This window comes from Fistularia commersonii, chromosome 16 (assembly GCF_037954325.1).
Source record: "Fistularia commersonii isolate RoL2024-O1a breed Wild chromosome 16, RoL_Fcom_v1.0, whole genome shotgun sequence".
In the NCBI taxonomy this organism is placed as follows: domain Eukaryota; kingdom Metazoa; phylum Chordata; class Actinopteri; order Syngnathiformes; family Fistulariidae; genus Fistularia; species Fistularia commersonii.
Window position 1 is genome coordinate 15863337 of NC_141299.1, and position 22831 is coordinate 15886167.

The 22831-nt window shown below is 40.7% G+C and overlaps 1 protein-coding gene across 6 annotated transcripts in view; it reads right to left on the reverse strand.

Moving 5' to 3' along the window:
- The window catches only part of ptprsa (protein tyrosine phosphatase receptor type Sa), a 264863-nt gene that overhangs the window by 143008 nt on the left and 99024 nt on the right, over positions 1-22831 (reverse strand). For all 6 annotated transcript variants that reach the window (XM_086162204.1, XM_086162203.1, XM_086162201.1 and 3 more), the window contains exon 3: positions 8692-8897. In XM_086162204.1, coding sequence (XP_086018330.1) covers positions 8692-8788 — 97 coding nt within the window. In that variant the 5' untranslated portion in view covers positions 8789-8897. The remainder of the gene's footprint in view (positions 1-8691; positions 8898-22831) is intronic.

A 22831-nucleotide genomic window follows, 5' to 3' on the forward strand; every position in this document is an offset into this window, starting at 1 on the left:
TTAGCTGTTCAAGATCAAAAGTTAATGGAACGGTTACTATTTAAATTAAAATCCAAGAAGGCGCTAATTGGGTTTTGTTGGCGGGGCTTGCCAAGATGACGAGCTCTTTTGGATCTAATGACTTTATGAAGAAAACTTCTGAAGTTTTGTATCGTCAGCCCTTCGACAACACGGTTTGTTTCCCCCTAAACGGACATTTTCCGTTACAACGGGGTTGCGATGCTAAGTTAGCAGACGAGACCTCCGAGAGTCGGCGGTTCAGTTCCAATCTGTGTGTCAAAGACTCCTTTGGCAGGACATCCAAGTTGCTCCCAATGCCCTGGTTAGCGCCCTGGTTAGCGCCCTGGTTAGCGCCCTGGATGGGAATTCCGCCACCATCGGCGTGTGAATGGGCGAATCTCGCTAAAACCGCCTGAAACCCCAAAGTGCGAACGCGCTAAAAAGATTCAGCATTCACTGTTTACTGTTCAGCATGGAAACGTGCGTCCCTGTACAACAAAACTCTTACTTCGGCGTCCACAGCGCGTTTGGATTTGCATTGGCAATAAAAAGGTATCGTAAAATGTTATTAAAAATATGAACGGTAAAAAAAAACAGACCATTTACCGGAAAATCACGGAAAAAAAAAAAAAAAAAATAGAAAGACACCGGAGCATCTCCGGAAAGTATGAAAGAATCAATTCACATAATCCCACACGAGCAAAAGTTTGGTCCGTAATGAGAAACCCTTTCCGAGGCCGACTTCACGAACGGAGGAAAGAAATTAAATTTTTCGTCCAGAAAAAGCCGTAGCCGTTGCGTCATCCAGTCTGCCATCTATGTTGACTGCGCTCCAGCCAGAGACGTGCTTTGTACTCCACCGGGGATTTTGCGGCAGGATGTGGGAACCCATCATACTTCTCTCCAGTGTTCGTACCCAGAGGTGAAAAGTTCTGAGTGCAAGGCTGAATTTCAGCAGTGGCACTCTTGTAATATGCACAAATTGGTCCCATTGAAACCATTGTTGAAAGCAAAGGGAAAAAAAATAAGAAAAAAAAAAAAAAAAAAAATGCGAAAGACAACCAAGAATCCTTCAACCCATTGAAAATAAAGAAGCTTGATTCTACAGAGACGGATAGAAATTTAAGCTTACGAATGTGTCTAATTTGGCCGGGGAGCGCACGCCGAGCAGTCGAGACGAGGAAGTGTTTTGTGACATTTAGAGACAAACTTCAAGCGACCGACTCCTTTTGGTAGATCTAATGCAAAAAAAATCTTGTGACGCGGGATATGTAGCATATCTGACTAGAAAGGACGCAGAAGATAACAGATAAATCACTCCTGAAGAAAACAAAGTACTAAAAAGCAGGCAGCGAAATTGTGAGAGAAATTTAAATGAGAATCAACATTACAAAGAGAAATATCTACTTTTAGTCATTAGAAGGTTGACATAATTACCTGACTAGCACATTTTGTCCGACCTTTCTAATTAAAGGATTTAAGATTTTACGTTTCTTCAAAGAAGCCTCCAACTCTTTCACGTCTCCCCGACGCGATGAGCTCATGGATTTGCTGGACGTCGCCGAAAACGAGGCCCGGAAAGAGACGATGTGGAAGAAGGACGACTGATCAGTCCCTTTTGTCGTTCGGTGTAATCTTTCGATATTTCGATATCGCCCAGACAAGACCGAGCTGCTCTTTCTCACGGAAAGGTTGTCCACACAGAAACCTGGGTTTGGTCCGAGACAACCAACCGTCATTCTCAGCGAACGTCGCGGCGGTCGCGCGTTCCTGCAGATTCCTCCTCTGCAACATCAGGAAGATCCGTAGATCCATCCAGAGGATAAAGACCATCAGGCTTCTGGAGCTTCTTCAGAAAGCGGCAGCCTGCCTGGTGTTCAACCGACCCAAATTCTCCAACACGACTTTCCTTTTTATGTCCCTACACTGGCTACCGGCGAATGGGACGACCCCGTCTTATCTCCACGTTATGGTCGAGCCACATGTCCCTACCCGTCCCCCTCCGATCTGCCACCTCCGGGCGACCGTCCACTCCGTCGCTCAGAGCCCCCGGACGCCGATCCAACCGGTCTCAATCTTGGTCTTGGCTTCTCAACAATGGCACGACCTCCCAAAAGGTCAGAACAGCTGGGGGCGCTGTATGTTTTCGCCGTGAGCTGAAAACATACCTCTTCGACAAGCACTACCCGACTCATCGCACTTAACCTTACCCGACCCCCTTGCAAAAAAAAAAATAAAAAGGATGAAACAAATGTATGTGTGTATATGGTTTTAAGGCGGCTATTTGGTTGAGTGGTCACTTCTGAAGTCCGACTACTGGTACTTCGGATCTTCGGTGACTGAATTGCACTTCTTGTAAGTCGCTTTAGATAAAAGCGTCTGCCAAATGACTGCAATGTAATGTAATGATATTTCGCACACGCTGCGGACACTTTTTTTTTTTCCCCCCGTCCTTAAAACCTTCCAATTTAGGAAAGAAATCGTCCGTAAGCGAGCCGGCGACCTCTTGCCGATCGTCCGGAGAACAGACCGAGCGGGCTGTAGAGGAGAGGGGGTGCATTTTGGAGCTCCAACCCAGGGGTTATTCTCAAAAGCCTTGAATCCCAGCGCTCCGGCGTTTTGTCATTCTCTCTCAATCAACCCGCCTGAAACATCAAGTGAATGGAGACACACACACATATTCACACACACACACTGAAAAATAGGGCGGAGCGTTGCCCGCTCGCTGGACGACGCTACTGGAATGAGACGGCGGGGAGGAAAATGAAGCGGAGAAGAACCGGAACAAATCCGTCGGTGCTCGGAGAAAAGAGAAAAGAGAAAAGAGAGAGGAGAATAAGTAAATGTGCGATGAGTGGTGTGAGATAACGGGTGATAATTTGACAGATAAAATAAAGATAGAAAAGAATAGACAGAGAAAATGACAGAAACGAAAGAGATATTTGGAAATAATGAGAAAAATGCACTCGCATTCGGGAGAATTTCCATCTGATGATATTTTACTTATTAAAACAGATTGACGTGCTTTCCCGCGGATGATTTTCTTTTTCAGTATTTAATAAAAGTGCTATTTAAGTGCTGATGCTACGGTGCTACGTTATCTAACCCGTATTTAGCTACTTTCTGACAGACAGAAAGAAAATAGCCGGCCGGTGATCACGGCAGGTTTTTTTTTATAAAAGGCGCTCCAAGAAGTAAATGATGAGTTCCACCAATCGCCTCTGGAGCCGGAAAATGATTTTTTGGGAAAAAAAAAAATTGGGCTAACGAGCTTCACACCGCCAAAACATTTAGCCTCGTCACATGAAATGACCGTAAAATTCCGAGGCCGTTCAAATCTGACACCGAAGAAGACGAATTTAATCATTTTAGTGCGAAGGAAGAAGACCAAGACAGTGATTAAAAAAAAAAACAAAAAACAAAGGATAGATGGACTTTATCTAGGTTATTTATTATTAATCTTTTTCATCAACTTTATTGTAGGCACTGTTTGAAAAAAAAAAAAGACATTTTTCACGATTTGTATTTAATTAAAAGTTTAAAAAATATATTTCTGTTTTAATATCTCACGTTACAACCTGGACACCTGCGGCTTCTAGACAAGCGCGGCCTATATATGTACAAATATATTTATTTTGCTATTTTTAGCCGATGCAGCTAATATTCAGACTGTTTAAAAAAAAAGACATTTTTCACGATTTGTATTTAATTAAAAGTTTAAAGAAAATATATTTCTGTTGTAATATGTCACGTTACAACCTGGACACCTGCGGCTTCTAGACAAGCGCGGCCTATATATGTACAAATATATTTATTTTGCTATTTTTAGCCGATGTGGCTAATATTCAGACTGTTTAAAAAAAAAAGACATTTTTCACGATTTGTATTTAATTAAAAGTTTAAAGAAAATATATTTCTGTTGTAATATGTCACGTTACAACCTGGACACCTGCGGCTTCTAGACAAGCACGGCCTATATATGTACAAATATATTTATTTTGCTATTTTTAGCCGATGCGGCTAATATTCAATATTAAACAGTCTTTTTAAACAGTCTTTTTAAACTGTCTTTAGCCGATGCGGCTAATATTCAGGTGCGCTCAATAGTCCTGAAATTATGGGATATAATCTCAGTCATCCAGGTTTTGGTGAATTCTTGTTAAAATCTTCTTGTTGCTGCAACTGGACTTGAATTTCTTCATTTAAAGAGGCGTTTCTCCCCACATCCGGGACGCTTCTTCAGTTTGGAGATGCTAATCGGACAGAGGTCTCGGACTCGCCGCCAATATTTTGTGGCCCCCTGCCTGAAATCGAATCTTTGTGTGAGGGCGGCCCACGCGTTTTTTTTCTCACATAAATCAGGGGGTTTTATACAGTGGGTTTCAAAAGAAACTGTCATGAAAAAGTAATTTTGCTATGTATTTTTTGCTTAAAAATTTGGAAACAAAATGATTTTTTGATGAAAAAACATCTAATGGCATTGTTAAAATGATCTTTTCTTTTCTTATTTCTATAAAAACCCGAAAAACGATAGCAAAAAAAAAAAAAAATGGCAAAATTAAAAAGATTTAATAACCAGGATACCCACCATTAGCCTTGTAAACATTATACCTCTTCTTCGACATGCTAACAATCAATTTTCTAATACATTCTAGTTTAACCCCACAATGTTTTTAGGGTGTAATTTCATCAATTCTATTTTAATATTCTTTTTAATATTAATTCATCATGAATTTTTTATTGGAGCAGTTCATTACATATAAAGATTTTTATCATTTACCTGCTTACTTCCTCTACACTGAAACAAAGGAAAAATTTGTACTTAGGGTTACTTCTAGGTAATGATTTTATTTTGACATGAAATGATGCGGTATGTGGCCTTCGGACCCAAATGTGTTTGACACCCCTGCTCTCGGATTAGAGGCGAAACGCTTTCAAATGATGAAATTCAACTCCGGTTGCCTCGACAAGAAGATTTTGACAAGAAAACGCGAGATACAGGGCTGTCTCAGAAAATTAGAATATTGTGATAAAGTTTTTTATCTTCTGTAATGCCATTAAAAAAACAAAAAATTCTTTTTCATGATATTCTAATATTTTGAGATAGGACTTTTGAGTTTTCTTAAGATGTAACCCACAATCAGCAATATTAAAATAATAAAAAGCTTGCAATATTTCAGTTGTAATGAATCCAGAATGTATGACATTTTTGTTTTTGTAATTGCATTACAGAAGATAAAGAACTTTATCACAATATTCTAATTTTCCAAGACAGTCCTGTAATATTATTTAAATATCACCAGTCTCCTCCATGATTCTTTTTTGCACATTTATTAAATATTTGGGCTCCCTTCGGTAACACTTTCAGAAATTCAACTGAATTTCAACAGGTTTTTGAAAATCCCATGACTCATTGGCGTACATGGTACTAATTATGTATTAGTTGGCAATTAACACACACAAAAAAAAGGATTCTTATTTCTGGATGGTTGAACTTTTCTTAGCACCGACGGGCTACTTGAAGCAGGGATTCCTTCGATTAGAAAAATACACTTAATTTCTTCCGACGGGGGCAACGCATCAGGTGGGACGCGAAAATTAACTCGACTGCTTAACTTGGGGATAATTGACGTCGGAAAGTTAAGACGATGAGAAAGCGAGAATAAAGGGAACGCGATCGGGGGCGGAAGAAACCGAGAGGAATCGATGGAAGAAATAATAACAAGGAAAACAACTCTGCTAAGGAGCTTCATTTTTGTTGTAATTGGAAGCCCCAGAAGAACATGAATAATTGAACACTCGCACCATCGCCGTGCCTTTCCTGGCGGGACGGAGTTGCCAAGAAATTTACCGTCGAAGTCTCCAAAAGTTCAAGATAAAAGAGGAATAAGAAGTGACGGGGGAGATGAAAAGACAATAAAAAAAAAAGAAACATACAAACCGGACGGATGAAGGAGAGTTTCACTCCACGTGACGACAAAAATAAAAGCTCGGGTCGTTGGAGAGTCTGTGGAAAAAAAAATCCACCGCCGTGTTTTACGCCCCATTAAATACACCTGATTTGCTGTCACACCTCAACACAATTAAAAATCCCATGAATAAATCAGTTTTTAAGTCAGATATTCGCTTTTTTTAAGTCAGATATTAAAAGAGCGTGTGGTTGCCTCACAACAAGAAAGTCCCTGATTGGATCCCAACATGGGACGTGTGGATTTTGCACGTTTCCTGCAGCTTCTGCAGAGACCCAAAATAAACCAGATGTGGGAATAAGAGTCAACGGTTGCACGTCTCAATATGTGGCCCTCTGATTGGCCCTCCCTCCATTACGATTATCTCAACATGTGTCCTTCTGATTGGCCCTCCTCCCGGCCAATGACAGCCGGGATTGGCTCAGTCGAAATTATAGTTACCGATCAAACAGTCCCATTACAACATTTTAGTGTATTTCTTTTGCAGAAAATGAAATAACGGCATCATAATTTAGTTACACCATTTCAAAAATAATACATTTTAGGCGCGCAAGGATCCAGGGATTTTTGAAAACGGGTTATATTTTCAATGCTGTTTTTTTAAACAGTGGATCAACAACATGTACGAGCACGGATCCGGTTATATCTAGTTTAGAAAACACTTTGTATGTGTTTTTTTTTTTTTTTTTTGGACACGCGTGCGGTTTCACTTCGCTGCTGAAAGATGATCCGCTATTGATGCTGTTTCGTGGCACGAGATCAGTTGTGCAGGTGTTGATGCAAAGTGCATAAAACCGAGGGGCGTTTCCGTGGCGCTTTTATGGCGTTCATTCGAAAAATCACATGTGTGTGTACGCGTGTGTGTGTGTGGGGGGGACTGCTGATGTTTACACACACACACACGTGCTAACTTTGCATTATTATTTGGGGTGGGGTGGATTTATGAGGCTATCTTTCTTTCTCTTTTGATTAAAATGTCTCTGTCTCGCTATGATTTACGAGCGTAAATGGACAGGAAGAAGGGCAAAGAGAGGGGCGGCGGCGGCGGCGAGGGTGAGAGGGAGGGCTGGCGTGATAGAAAAGGGATGACATCATGCTTTTAGCTGGGCTTTTTTGACAAAAGGCTGGCATCGGCGGAGCCGCGTGAGTCCGCGCGCTTCACGTGAACGTGTTGGAAAACGGGCGGAGGGAAGGGAAGAGGAGGGAGGGTCTCCCTCCATCCAGCCCAGCAGGTAGGAGAGAATATAATTGGGTGACTCCACCGGCTTGCTTGTGGAGGAGTGTGTGTGTGTGTGTGTGTGTGTGTGTGTGAAGGGGAGCAAGTCTGTTCATATATTTATAGATATAATGCCGTGTTTGCGGCTTTGACGTCAACAAAAAGAATGAGAGGGAGTGAGAGAGCAAAACAAAACAGCAGATTATATTCATATCATAGTTTTTGATTGCCTGCATGGCCTATGGACACAGACTGATGGAGACTTTGAGTGTGTGTGTGTGTGTGTGTGTGTGTGTGTGTGTGTGAGAAGCTTCATCAAAGAAAGCCCTGATTGCTATTTTAATAAGGTTCAGCTTGTGGAATAAATTAAATAGAGGAGAAATATCCAGCCTTAAGAGGACACGTGAAGTCATGATGAGTGTGTGTGTGTGTGTGCGTGTGTGTGTGTGTGTGTGTTCTTAAGAGGTTTAACCTATAGTGAGACCAAAAAAAAAGCCAGACAAAGAGCAGACATCTGTTTCACATCAGTCACCTGTATCATTTAAAATGATTTTTCCAGAAGGAATGAACAGCGTCCATAAAAAAAAAAAATAAAAATAAAAATAAAAAAAAAGTTCTCAGATGTAGAAAATAACAACGTCACAAATAAAGTTCCCCTTCAGAACAAGCAACGGTGACAGGAAGATGAGAATTTATCTTGAAAATTGAACCCGAGTCAAGTGTTTTTCCGGTTCTTGATAAATATTTGTTGCTTTTGTTTTAAAATGCACTTTATGATCACATCTACGCCACCTTGTCTAAAAATTGGTTTAAATTTATGTCATTAATCACATTTGGCAAAGTGCACGTCTGCATGATCCCCTTCTAGAACAGTATTAACTGTTTTGGGGTTAAACACTTCATTTGCTATTTCATATTAAGCTTCTATAATTAATATAGATTTCTTTAAGTGCAATCTAGAAAAAAAAGTGACAAAATGAATTAAAAAAAAAAAGTACAGGTTTATAAACAATATCATACCTTTTGTTGTGCCGTTGGTAAAAGAAGGTTTTAAATGTGGACAAATGCAGGAAAACACACACAGAGTGCCAAATGTGATCGCTCAACCCCAATTTACCTGCTTCAGACATGGCCAAAAACACACACACACACACACACACACACACACACACACACACACACACACACACGCAATTTGCCAAGAATAAACCCATGGGGAAGCTTCCCCGGCTCGCCATTACTCTTATTCTATGTCTTTGCGAAGCCTCCTCTTTGTTTGTTCCCTTAATGCCACTCTAAGCTCATCTTAACGGGGAAATGGTGCAGAACAAATCCCAAGCAGGAGTTGACGGAATGGGATAAGGGACGACTGATGTCCCCCCCCCTTTGTTACGGGCAGTTATGGAGAAAAATCACGTCCGAGTTTTATATTACGTACACCTGATGTAGAAATGACTGATCGAGGTTTAGCGGCTTGTTTATTCCGGTGTATTGGCTGATACTTACATAAGGCTTGGGAGCCGGTGAGCAGCAGCGTTAGCAGCAGAGTTGTGACAGGCAGCAGAAATGGCAGGGAGATGTGAGGAGCCCCACTTGTGGCCATCTTGGTTTCGGTGAGGGGAAGAAGGGGACGTATCTTTGACCCGGCCGGAGAGCCGAGGCCCCGGCTGCGAAGGGGAGATCGGGATCTACAGGCAGGATGGTGTGGCACTCTGGAATGAAACGAAAGGAGAAAAAATTAAGCTTTCATCCTGGATGATTTATGTGAACATATTGGTTTCATCCACAGTTGGACCCAAGTTTTTACATTTATTCTTCGTGTGATAGAAACCTTCGTTTTCTGTGGGCTTTTCCCTTCAGGGGTCGCCACAGCCAATCAACCTTCTCCATCTAACCCTGTTCTCTGGATCCTCCTCTCTCACACCGACTACCTTCATATCCTCCCTCACTACGTCCATAAATCTTTCTCTAGACCTCCAATTCCAGCATCCGTCTACCAATACATTCATTATCCCTTGTACCCACAATTTGCACAATATTGCAAAATGTTGTAAAATAATATATACATAAAATGTCCTTATTTTCCTTTAAATTTTATTCATTTATTTATTTTTATTTATTTTATTTTATACTTTGCTCTTGATGTTCACAATTTGGATACTGTAAAATAATATATATATATATATATATATATATATATATATATATATATATGTATATGTATGTATATATATAATTCTCTTTTTAATTTAATTTATTTATTTCAATTTATTTATTTATTTTATTTTTTACTTTGCTCTTGATGTTCACAATTTTGATGTTGTAAAATAGTATATATATATATATATATATATATATATATATATATATATAAAATTATTTTATTTTCCCTTTTTTTTTCTTTATAATTATATAAATTTACTTTATTTCTTTACTTTGCTCTTGATGTTCACAATTTTGCTGTAAAACAATATATATACAAAATTCTCTTCTTTTCTATTTTTTTCTTTTTGATTTTATTTATTTATTTTATTTTTTACTTTGCTCTTGATGTTCACAATTTTGATGCAGTAAAATAATATATATATATATATATATATATATATAATTCTCTTTTTAATTGAATTTATTTATTTCAATTTATCTATTTTATTTTTTACTTTGCTCTTGATGTTCACAATTTTGATGTTGTAAAATAGTATATATATATATATATATATATATATATATAATTATTTTATTTTCCCTTTTTTTTCTTTATAATTATATAAATTTACTTTATTTCTTTACTTTGCTCTTGATGTTCACAATTTTGCTGTAAAACAATATATATACAAAATTCTCTTCTTTTCTATTTTTTTCTTTTTGATTTTATTTATTTATTTTATTTTTTACTTTGCTCTTGATGTTCACAATTTTGATGCAGTAAAATAATATATATATATATATATATATATATATATATATATTTTTTTTTTTTTTTTTTTTCTCTTTTAAATTGTATTTACTGCTGCTCTGCACTGTTGACCCCAAGTACCTGAATAATTGTTATTATTTGGGTGGAAAAAAAAAAAAGGAGGGAAAAAAAATACAAAAATAAATCTGTTCTCCATCGTCAGCCCGGGTCGGGCCACTAGTATGTTGTTTTTGAAAATGTGTATCTTCGCAGACAAAAAATAACACCCGACTCGACTCGTTTTGAAGCAGGTTTAGATCGGCGAAAACAGCCCTGTATAAAATCAAATTTTTTTTCCCCCTGCGTCGAACATTTGAGAAGCTCTGTCTCTTTTCCATCCTGCCGAAACAACGGATTACTGACGAACGCGGCGCCCTCGATCGGCCCGAGCAGCTAAACTGAAATACAATAACAGAAACCGGATTTTGGTGACACAGCTGGAGGCGAAGCGTTACGTCTCCCAAAAACCCGGTAACTTCCCCATCTTGCACCTAGAGACCTCTTTCATCCCTAATTAGCCGGGGAGTCGCTGTTTTCTTTCTTTATTCTTTCATAATTACCCGATCTTGTCATTATTTTCTTATCTTGTGGCCTTGTAATTACATAGGCACCAAATCATATTCCGAGCGCCATCTCTTCATTTTAGTCAAATTGCCATTAATCCCCCAAGCTACGCAGGGGATCTGGTATCTCACACACACACACACACTCACACACACCTTTTAGAGAAAGAATTGAGTGTGAGACGGAGCTACCGTCATGTGGTTATGCATTCTCTTTAATTAAAAAGACATGGGTAAAGAGACAAAGAGAAATGGATGTGGGTGGTATCCATGACAAGCGGGGAGGGAGGAGATCACGACTGGAATGCCAACAGTTTGTTAATTTCTCTCGCCAACGCTTATATTTATATTTATATTTATATCTATATTTAATGCGTATGACGATCCTTCGACAGGAGGATTCCGTGAGATAAATGACCCGGAGTGGTTTCGGAGCCATCGAGCGAGAAAAAAAAAGTCACGAAATAAATCACGCGACTGTTATTTGGGGTTTTGAGGGATTAAATTTAGGCCCGGATGTCAACAAGTTCCTGGCTTTATTTAGATTTCCCGTTCAAGACGCCGGATTGATCCCGGGTCCCCCGACGTCGGCTCACAAAGTCTCCGTGAGTGAGATTAATTGCCTGCTAAGCGGCTGGTTAGCGGGGTAGCATAGCACAAACTGTGCTGACGGTGCGTCCCCCCCCCCACCCCCCTTGGATGTTAGAAAGCATTAAATTCACAATGAACCTTATCCTGTTTCATTAAAAAGGTATTTAACGGGTGACCGAGGTTGAACGCACAGGTGTGATAAAACAAGCGGCGAAAATATAATCCTCGAAAAGAAAATTCACTTCGTAAACACAACAATCATGTGCGTTTTATGCCAAAAAAAAGCACTATAGAACCATCACTAAGTGTTTGGGATGATATCACATTATTCTTATTGTAATTATCTTGGCTAATGATTCATGGACTTCGGTATATTAAAAACAAGGGCTCAGAAAATAAAAACTGGAATATATTTCACACCTTCACCTTTTTCAAAATGTAGGACATTTTGGCAATTTAATGGAAATTAAATTTCATTTCCATTATCCATTTTTTAATACATAAGATATTACTTGTAAATTTCCAACATCCTACATAAAAAGATACAATAAAATAAATGAATAGAATAAAATAAAATGAATAAAAAAAAAAATCGAACTAAAATGAATTTAAAAAAATTGAAATAAAATACATGCAAAAAAATCGAAATAAAATACATGAAAAAAATTAAAAAAAAAAAAAAAACAAAATAGATCTTTGGTCGATATGAATGATCCCAGTGAAGTCCATGAATAAGGCACTGTGGATGTCAGAGGGTCAATGAGGTTTTTTCCTCAATCAAAGGGTCAACATTGTAGAAAATGTATAATACTCCTTAGAATATTTTTTTCATAACACCCAGCATATTTGATGTTGTTAAGCCCATAAATAAAGTAATGTATTTGTGAGAAGGATGACTCGAAAGCCTTTATTTGTCATAGCGTTTGGTTCTGAGGCCCTGTGCTTTTTCATGCACACCGACAAAAAGGGGGAACAGTAACAGTCGTATGTGTGTGTGTGTGTGTGTTTTGTAAGCCATACTACGCTGGAATCCGGTGGGTGTCTTGCAGGGTAATTTTTCCACACCGCATTACACACTAGACACACACACACACAAAAAAAACACGCGTGTCCTTGCTGTTATTTCTGAGCCTAGAGGGCAGTTGATGTTATTGGCCGCAGCATGAAGAGAGAGAAATTGTCTGTCTGACTGCAGAGTGATGCCTCCTCTGTTCTGACTGTAAACACTGGTGCAGTTAGAGGGAATCTGGCCATGCCTCAAGGGGAACGCTCGCTCCGTACTCACAGGTTGGCCGGGCTATGATTTATGGCGCTCTCCTAAGGGTATACTTTTCTATCTGCGCCCTCTGGTTGCGATACAAAATTCACAACAAAAAGTACAGATGTTATTGTTGTTCGACGGCCTCGACAAACATAACCTATGGCTACGTGTGGGTTCTTCTTAAAGAGGAGGCGCTGATACGGCGCCCGGCGGAGCTCCACGCTGCGCTAGAAGACAAAGCATACGGTGAAATTAAGATGGAGATGGCATACGTCCGCCGACATGTCATTATCAGAGAGATTCGGAAAGCTAAACCCGGCACGAGAGTCTTTCGGGTCCAAGAAGGAGATGATGAATGAAATGTACGATAATTTCCCCGCTGCTATTAGCACTTCAATAGGAGAACCTGCACCCTTTGCTGAAAGCATTCATCACTTTACGTCTGGAAATGGGCGAAGGAGACCAGTATTAGCGGGTTTTTGTGGCCACGCTGGCAGAAAAGACAATCGTTGGTAAAAGCCGAACGGTATTGGTTGTGAGAGAGGAAAAACTGGCCGGGGGATATTTTTCTTTCTTTCCATTTCTTTCTATAACTGCAGAAAGTCACTCTTGTCAAGGGGGAAACATGTGACATAAAACTGTCATTTCTAAAACAAAATAGTTCGGTATTTATAGGTTATAAGCTTCTTCGGACAACAACCGGGTTCAGGAGATATAATTTGCTTGGTGTTTTTTTTTTCCAATTCAATGACCGTGAAGGGCTGTATTTGAAAATGTGTTTGGAATATATAAGCATTTCACCATTAACCTAAAAGGGACAATTAAAGTCGACGTTGCTTTGCATTTCAGCTCGAAACGTTACCGTAATGAGGTCCATTCGTCAAACTTAAAGCAATTCTCGATGAGCAACTGATACGTTTGATGGTAGAGCGAGTCCATCTCATGGTCGCCGATTCCAGCCAAATCTGCGGCTTAATTCCCACCGAACGGTCACAGTCACCGGCGGTCGGGGATTCTCACTTTGAAGTAGTCAAGATATAAATTAAGCTTATTTCCTCCCCCCGTTCTATATTGATACGAATGCGTCACGGAGGTTGAGAAAGGCAACTCGGGTTGTAGCATCAACTCTGATGAAAGCAAAGATATGCAAAGGAGGAACCGTACATCTTTGCATTTCAATAGGCAAGGGAATCATCACGGAGGCGGAATGAACCCTTAAAGGTTAACGACGGTTCAGATGAAGTGTGCAAACTACTAGCGCACCTGAGAAGGGATGTTCTTCGGAAATCCCTTCTGGCGTCAGTGATGAATTCTCATTCCGCTCTGTATAATTGCATTATTTGGTTTCATCCAAAGTGCAAACCCCCCCTCTAGTCCAGCACTGGTCGGACTGCAAACCTTGTATGCTCGAGCAAACCCCTGGTGCTTCAGAGCTTCTTGTCGTGGACAAAACAAACAGGACACTCCCAAAATCAATCAAAGTAAGATGAGGGCATTGTTGTGATGGGTAAATTAGTTGTCTAATTGGGCGCGGCGGTCACAGCTGATCAAGAACCAATAATATCTGGTCACTTAGGATTAACAACAACTGGAGGCTGAGGATGGACATGGTAACTAGAAAAAAAAAGGGTGAATTTAGCCTTTTTTTTTTCCCTCACGCTGATCCTACACGTGTAAAATGTATTCATAAAGAAAACTCATCCTGGAATTGATTTGGTCAAAAAGACACACCTGCAAATTAATGAACAGTCTCTGAACTACATCCGGCTTTTTTTTTTTCCCTTTTCCTCTTCGCTGCTTCAAACTAGTAGAAGACGTGGCCGTGCCTTGATTTAATGAAAATCTCACGAGATCTCGGGTCATATCGATTCATCCCCGCTCCAAGCTGACAAATCAAATGCAAATTGGGACTTTAAAAAAAAAAAAAAGGCCGAAAAGAAGAAGTACAGTATACCCTTCTTTTTTGCGGGGGTTACGTTCCTAAAAGAACCCGTGATAGGCAAAATCCGTGAAGTTGAAACCTTTATTTTTTTTTTACAATTATTATACAATTAAATACTCTATTATACATTGCTGCTGTTGTCCTTATCTGTTTTTCTTCCTTCTTTATGGAACGAACGGAAGATTCATTAATTCCGTGATGCCGACCTACAGCCGCATAGCTTTTACCTTCCCTTAGCATGTCCAGAAGTTTAACTTTATCTGCCATAGAAAGCATCTTCCGCTGCCTTTTGGACCCTTTTGTCGGTCCAGAGCGTTTTGTCAACATTATGGGTTTTAGAGAAACTCGAAATTGCAAGAGAATTTGCACGTACGTAATGTTTTACGTACGTGTGCGTATTAAACAGCAACGTTATTGACGCACAGGTAGAGAAGAAGCGGCGTGACTTTTTAGCCAATCAGAACGCAGAACACAATGCACGATGCTAATCCGTGAAGTAGCGAAACCGTGAAAAGTAAACCGCGTCATAGTGAGGGATCGGCCCATTTAAACAATGCTGCTACTAAACTAGTTTTCCATTTTATAAATACCATTCCTTAGTATTAACATCCCCGACACAAACATTATGGCATTTCAGGAAAATATGCAGAACAGAAGAAAAGGGTAACTCAAGGTGGGTTCAATGATAGCGCCCGGGCAGATTTAATAACATAACGTTTCTGTAATGGCGATGATCAATTTTCATTTAAAAGAAAATGAATGCGGCCGATGCGGCGGCTGATTCATACGCGCGGCGGCGGTGACATATTCCGCTGTAGGATGATGGAAAATTCGAAATTTCCTCACAAACCTGCCGATTTCATGACCTCTCCGAGTCCCGATATGCCGTTTATGTTCAGCCCTCAGCTAACGTCGCTCCCTTTGCAGTATTTCAACCTCAGATGAAGTTTTTATGCATCGGTCCCGGCTTACGGGCTCTTTTTTTTTTTCCTCCCCCTCGACCAGATAACTGCTTTTCATTGATTCATCCCCAACAGAGGACGTGAAATGCGGGTCGGTCGGCCTGTATGTAGGCCAGCCGACATGTTTGTGCGCATAATCGCTCAGATTTATTTCTCGTCGTTCCTATTCAGTATTATGCGCGCGCTCGAGTGATGAGGCACATTTTATTTGTACGTATAAAACAAGCGTGTCATGTTTGAGCATCATTTCATACATGCTCCATTTTTTTTTTTTTTTTTTTCCTTGAACGGGTGTAAGGAAAGGACCAGACACACACACACACACACACACACACACACTAACCTCAGCAATAAAACCAGTATAGAAACCATCTGTTTTCAGCATTCTGAAATCCGAAACTGGGCTGATAGCATGTGTTGCTTGTAATTCTCTCTCTGACCGTCATATTTTACTCATCCACACCAGAATCGTGGCTCTCAAGACAGAATCCGACTTGAAGTAGATGTGCGTGGATTCTAAATATATCCCCGTGATCATACAAGGCATCATTCAAATCCTCAATCTTTGTTTTTCTTTTTCCACATCCGCACCCCTCCTTCCCCTTCCCTCCTCCTCTCACACCTTCATTTTTTCCCTCCACTTCCTTCCCTTCACCTCAAAGTCATGCATACTAAACTATGCTTGCATTGCAGATGTTCAGCGGAGAATCACATGAATTTGCATGGAACTGCAGGACTATTATGTAAATGCTCAAGGGTACCTCCCAGCTTCACTATTTCACTCCGTCTACCGTATCCTGCCGGATCCGAACGTGAAACGAGGCGCGCATGTCGTTAAACATCGTGCATTCTGGCGGCGGCGGTGTGGAGCGAGCCGCGCTGCATTGAAAACTAAAAAAATGTTGCTAAAACTCTGCTTGCATCACTGATAATTGAAACAACTCTGTATGTTGCAGTATCAAGTAAATCTAAATACCTCGGCAATTCGTTTATTATCCGTACCGCTTATCTTGCACTCGGGGTCGCAGGGGTGCCGGAGCCTCTCCCAGCTGTCATTGGGCGGGAGGCGGGGTTTGACCTTTACAGGTCGCCGGTGGATTTGCAGGGCCGCATACGGAGACATGCAGCCATTTCCCAATTCCGCCAACCGTTCATCGATTCCTGACCGAACAGGACTGCGGATTGCGTCATCACCACATTGACATGATGATGGTTAAAATAAAAAAAAAATAAAAATAAAAAATCCTGAAATGATAACTCATTTCAATAAAATAACCCCCCCATTTAAAAAAAAAAAAAAAAAAAAAATGTACTCCCTTATCTTTTGCGCGATACCCTTTTCTAATAAAATCGTGGATAAAACCTGACAAGAATGTTCAAATACGGACAAATGCAATTTACGAAGATGACTGCAAGCATTAACGGATTTAAGGGAGCATCATTTGCAAAGCACTCTATGTGATTATGTATGCATAATATACATTTTGTATATTATACAAATAAAGCAGTATTATTCTCAGGGCACACGACTAAGGACAATCCGATCAACCTGAACTGCTGTCGCTCCAACCACCATACTATTTACCGAATGCTTTTATACATTGAAAGGTGTTACGGTGCTACTTTTTAAGAAGCTAGTAGGAACTGCAAACTCGCAAGAGACCGAATTAATGTTCAACAGAAGCAGAAGTCTCCTCCGGGTTCTTCTACCCATCGGCCTTTGCTTTCTCGACTCGACTCGCAGGACCAGAAAGGGTGCATGACATTTCCAAAAAATATGTGTTGTTGGCCATCTCGTGTCTCCCGGGAGAACCCAAATCCAGCTTTCAAAAGTCCACTGATTAAAGGATACACACACACACACACTCACGAACACACACACACATACCCATATCACAGTTTTCAAAGAAGTCAAGACTTTTTTGTTTGTTTGTTTTTTGACTTTTTACAAATGAACGCATTTTAAAATGTTCAAATAACTGTTGCAATAATGTCAATTTATTTGGGGATTTCTTTTGCTATCTTTTAATTTTCTTCTAATTGTCTATCTTGTCATATTTTTAAAATAAGTTCCCATATGGGGATCAATAAAGTATCTTATCTTATTAATTAAACTAGACAGTCTGAGTCACTCCTGAGTTGGGAATCAAGACCAGTGCTTGTTTTTGGAGTGGAACTCTTATTTTTTCTCCTTTCTATTTTCTTTTAGATACAAAGATAGCCATTTATTCCTCTGTGACTCCAAAGAAAAATCCAGGTTTGTTCAAGGATTTCGGAGGGGGGAAGATTCCAGTGACCCGAAAAATATTCCACTTTTTTTTTTTTTGTTTTGCTTCAGGGGCTTCCCTCGCTTCGATTGTCAGGAAATGGATTTACTTTGAACATTATAAGATCGCGCTGTCCTTCCAATAAACGCCCGGCGCTGTGAGGCTTTTAGCTGAAAATGCACCCGCGGCGGAGGTTCGAGCGGCGGGGGCTGACGGACCGACAGCCAATGGCACGGCCGACACACTGACCCCCTAAATGGGGACTTTATTGCACAGCAATTTTGTTTACCGGTGAGGGGCGACACCTTTGCTACAAGAACACACACACACACACACTTGTGGTCCCACATGCCAACTAGCATAGAGCTAAGGTGACACTGTCTGACGGCAGTAACAGGGGACGAGATGACGACACTTGGTATTTTATGTATAGGAGATTTTTCTTAATTACTTGCAAGCCGACTTGGGGATGTAAGTGTGAGACAGTCCTTGCCTGGATAAGGTGATGGGGAGGCGTTGGAGGAATGACATCAGTTCTTGGATTTCTACCAACCAACTGGCAAGAAGCTCGTACGACCTTTAAAAAGTGCCTGAAGGGCAGCGGCTGCAGCTAAGCTAGCTGGGAAAGTGCATTTATAAGATAAGATAAACTTTATTGATCCCCAGAGGGGAAATTCTTTGTCACAGCAGTAGTTATTATGTTTAAAAAAAATAAAAAAGTAAAATAAATATGAATATGAATAGAAAGATAGAAGATAGAAAATAGCGAGACACCCAGGGATAAAAAGAAAGCAACAACATCGGGGATAATAATGGATATTCGTGTTAGAAATCGACACGAACGGGGGAAATGAGATTATCTCAAAACGAGACATGCGATTTAAAAAAATGTGCCAAAAAAAAAAAAAAAATCAAGGTGAAACCACTGAAAAGTGTCAATTAAGAGCTTCTTTTTCAGAAGAGCGATGGTATTTTTCAGGGTAATTTCAGGGAAACTTAATTAGAAACTAATCCTTGTAATTCACTTGCAAAACGAGTCTGATAACTGCACTTAACGGGGGTGAGTTAAAAGTTTTTGTGCTTTTATTTGGTTGTTAAAACCCGAACTGAAAACACAACGGCTACTCATCTCCACTGGAGACTAATAATCCCGACGCTATCGATCGGTCAGCGGAAGAAAAACAAAAGACGCAGGAACACGTGATGGCCAATTTCCCGACCACTCCCAAATAATTGGAAGATTTTGAAAATGCTTCGGAAAGAAAGAAAGAATGAATGAATGTGGATTCCTCGATTCCTTTCCTGTCTTAACGCGGAAGGGTCATCGAGGCAAGACGCCGAACCCCGAGCTGCTCCCGACGGCCTGGCGAACCCTCGCACGGCGAAATGCGATCCAGCCAAAACTGCTTCGAAGCCCCGAGGTGTGAAAACACTGCTCGACGTCCGGACCATTATTCACATCCCGCTGCTGGCAGAACGTACGCAAAGTATTCCATTAACTCCGAGGCAGCAACAGTCTCTCTTGCTTCTCGAGTGTCCAAACAAAGTGTCTTAAAATCCGCACAGAATTAAACGATTCGCTCAATAGTCCATTTGAATAATGATATTTCCTGGGAGTTTTTTTTTTTTTTTTTGCTTGTTCACTCTTTCCTCGCTTATAACCCGACGTGAGCTAGACGCTAGTTCTGAAAAATAATTTGTCATCTCGTTATTTTTATTTGTGATATCATGAATGAGTCCATTGACTGACTAATCTAGAAAGGGTTAAAAAAAAGGGTTAATTTTGGACAAAAAAGGTTAATTTTGGATTCAGTTTATGTGTTCTGTGCTGAAGTGAGCTGGTGAAAACTGTCGTGCTGCTGCTGCGGTTGAATTATTTACACCAACCAAGACTTTTGATTACATGAAACATGATGGTTTTGAGTCATGTTTTATGCAACGGCGAAATCATCGCGAAAACAAGGCCGGTAGTGAGGTGCCCATTTTCATATGACGACCGCGTTGGCATGAACACGTCCAAAGTAACGGCCAGTCAAATAAATATTCTCGAGGAAACCGAGTTTCGCAGCTCGGTGTCCAGCTGGCAGTTGTTGCGTCCTGTGCGAGTCGGCGGTTGGAGGAGTCAATCACGCCGCATCGTAAAGGGCAGATGGTGACGCTGACGCAGACCCGCCTCCGACGGCGACCAGTAAAAGCCTGGGAGGTAGAAATGATTTATTTTACTTATTTTACAGCCCATTCGTCACGGCTCAAGAGGGAAGCCGGGAGCTGCAACTATCAAATCCAAAGTCCGACCATCCTGCTTGAGCCTACGCGGGGAAAAAAAAACCCTTTCCAGCACAAAAACTGACGTATATGAAGAGCGATCATCCCGTAATTTGTTTTTAAATATCGAAAAAAAAAAAAAAATCATCAAATCAAACAGTAGAAATGATGCCTGAGTCTCCTGACTTGTTTCCCTTTAATTAACAAATACTTAACAAATACATAAATATGCCAATCATCATCCTATGCGATGTAGGGATAACTGTCACTCGCGCAAAAAATTAGACGATTATTGTGTCAAGTCCACGCTTTGGTGGGCGGCAAACACAAAACAACACGAATGGAAAACCGCACGATGGCGTCTCTTCTCTCACTCTGACAGAAACCGGAATCCGCCGGATTTCACGGCGACCGCACGCCAGACGTTACGCGGAAACGTCGACCACGGAAGCGTTTGAAATCACAGGTGCCGCGTAAACCTTTCTCAACGTCATGGAAACTGCACCAAAGACGAGGAACCGACCGCTTGGTTTTTCTGTTCTGCAAAAAAGAGAACGGAAAACAAGGAAATGGACGTCCCCCTGAAATTTAGGGAGGCAAGGTGCACGCCGGCACATGTGACCCGAGGACGGACGGGCGGGCCGTGGGAGTGAGTCATGTGGAATGATCCATATTAATGAATTCCTCCACAATAAATTACCGACAGACACAGACGGCGTTGTGGACGGGTCTTACTTTCCTCCCACCGGCTGGAATAAAGAGGTGTTCTGAGACGGACAAGTGGTTATTGTGGAACGGGGTGGGTTGGGGGGGGGCTGATACTGATAACACACTGGCGTTTCCTCTAGATCTGCTCACACACACTCACACACACACACACGAGTCATTAGCAGACGAACACGTGGGATCGTTCTTTCCCTCGGAAAACCAGAAAAACTTTATTTGGCCCTGATTGGGGGGCACATGAGGTGGCAGCTTCAAAATTATGAACATCAAGAATAAAAATAAAAAAAAAAACAAAATCTAAAATAAATAAATAATAATTTAAAAAAAAAAAAAAAAAAAAAAAAGAGAATTAAGTGCGTGTGTCGGTGTGTGTGTGTATATATATACATATATATATTCTCTTTATGGAAAAAAGAAAAAGATGATTAAGTGTGTATGTGGGCATGTGTGTGTATATATATATATATATATATATATACTTAATTCTCTTTTTTACTAATTTTTTATTTTTATTTTGATGATATATATATATATATATATGTATAAAATTCATTTTTTTGTTGTTTTTTTTTTTTTTTTTTTTGCCTAAAAGAGATGAAGATGCTGAGGTCCTCTTTGGGAGTGACCACGATGGATAGGATCAGGAATGAGTTCATCAGAGGAACAGAACATGTTAGATGTTTTGGAGAGAAGGTCAGAGAAGCCAGACTGAGATGGTCGGGTCACGTAGGGAGGAAAGATAGTGAATATATAGGTGGACGGATGCTGGAATTGGAAGTCTAGAGGAAAACCAAAGAGAAGATTTATGGACGACAGGAGAGAGGACATGAAGATAGGATAGGATACAGTGAATAGGGTTCGATGGAGAAGGTTGATTTGGCGACCCCTGAAGGGAAAAGCCCAAAGGAGAAGTAGAATATATGTATATGCATGTCTATAAAAAAATAAATAAAACTAAATAAAATATATAAATAACACATCGGAGCCGTGACTTCAAAGTATCCGCGGACTCAGCAGTCATTCCTTCAGGTGACCTCCAGCGCCTCCCCGACCCGCCCCGCTCCCGCTCAACCTTTTACGATGACAAACGACCTTCCACCGCCGCAAAAACCTCCGCCGTACCCCCATTCGCTTTGTGCTCGCTTCGACGCCAGAATGAATTTCAGCGGGCGGCGGCGGGGATGCGATCTGCGCCTGGCGTCGGAGCGGAGCGCCGGGGTCAAAGGTGAAAGGGTCGGACAGCTGCTAAATGTCTTTAAATCCTCTTTTTTTTTTCCTTTCCTGCACAGACATTCCTGAACTAAAACAACTAGTAGCTATCCAGCCATCAAACCACGTTATTTTACATCATTCTTGCTTTTCGTGTAAAGTGTTACTGTCCCTTAAATTGCCGTCTGACTCATACTTATCTTTCCTCCCACTGAATTTGACCGTTGCGTTGTCGATGAAAAGTACGACACAAGTACGATGTTTATTTTTATCACCTGATTAAGCGTATTCTTGCGAGCGCCGCGATAAATAAACATGTAACTGTAGTCAATAGGCGCTGGTGCTTAATGGTGTGTGTGTGTGTGTGTGTGTGCGTCAAAACACAAATGGTCGTCCTGTTGCTAAGAGCCCCTGCAGAGGCGCCGTTCTGTGACTAAAATTATGCTTCTGCTCTGCACATAAGATTTGCCATTTAAAGAAAAATTAGAAAACAAGCTGCGGCAGGGGAATGATTACACATTGCATAGAAATCTGCACCGGAAAAAATATATATAATTAAGAAAATAAAAAATAAGAATCAACAATCGGATGATAATTAATGAATATCGAGAGTCGGCCTCCGCGCGTAATCGGGTGTAAAGTGCCAGATAGGTGGAGGCCGTTCGCGTGACGGATAATCGGATAATTTCCGATGACGCGATGACTTTTCCCGCCTCGTTTGATTTCACCGCCGTAGCTGAGTAATAGAAAGGAGTGAAAATAATACAGGGGGTTTGCAAAGTGACGGTCGCGGCGACGCGAGGATCGCTTACAAAACCCGATAATACGAATAACGGCTCTGTGACAAACCAGACTCGGCTAAACCATTACAACGGAGATTAAAAATGCTCCTCGGTAACAGCCC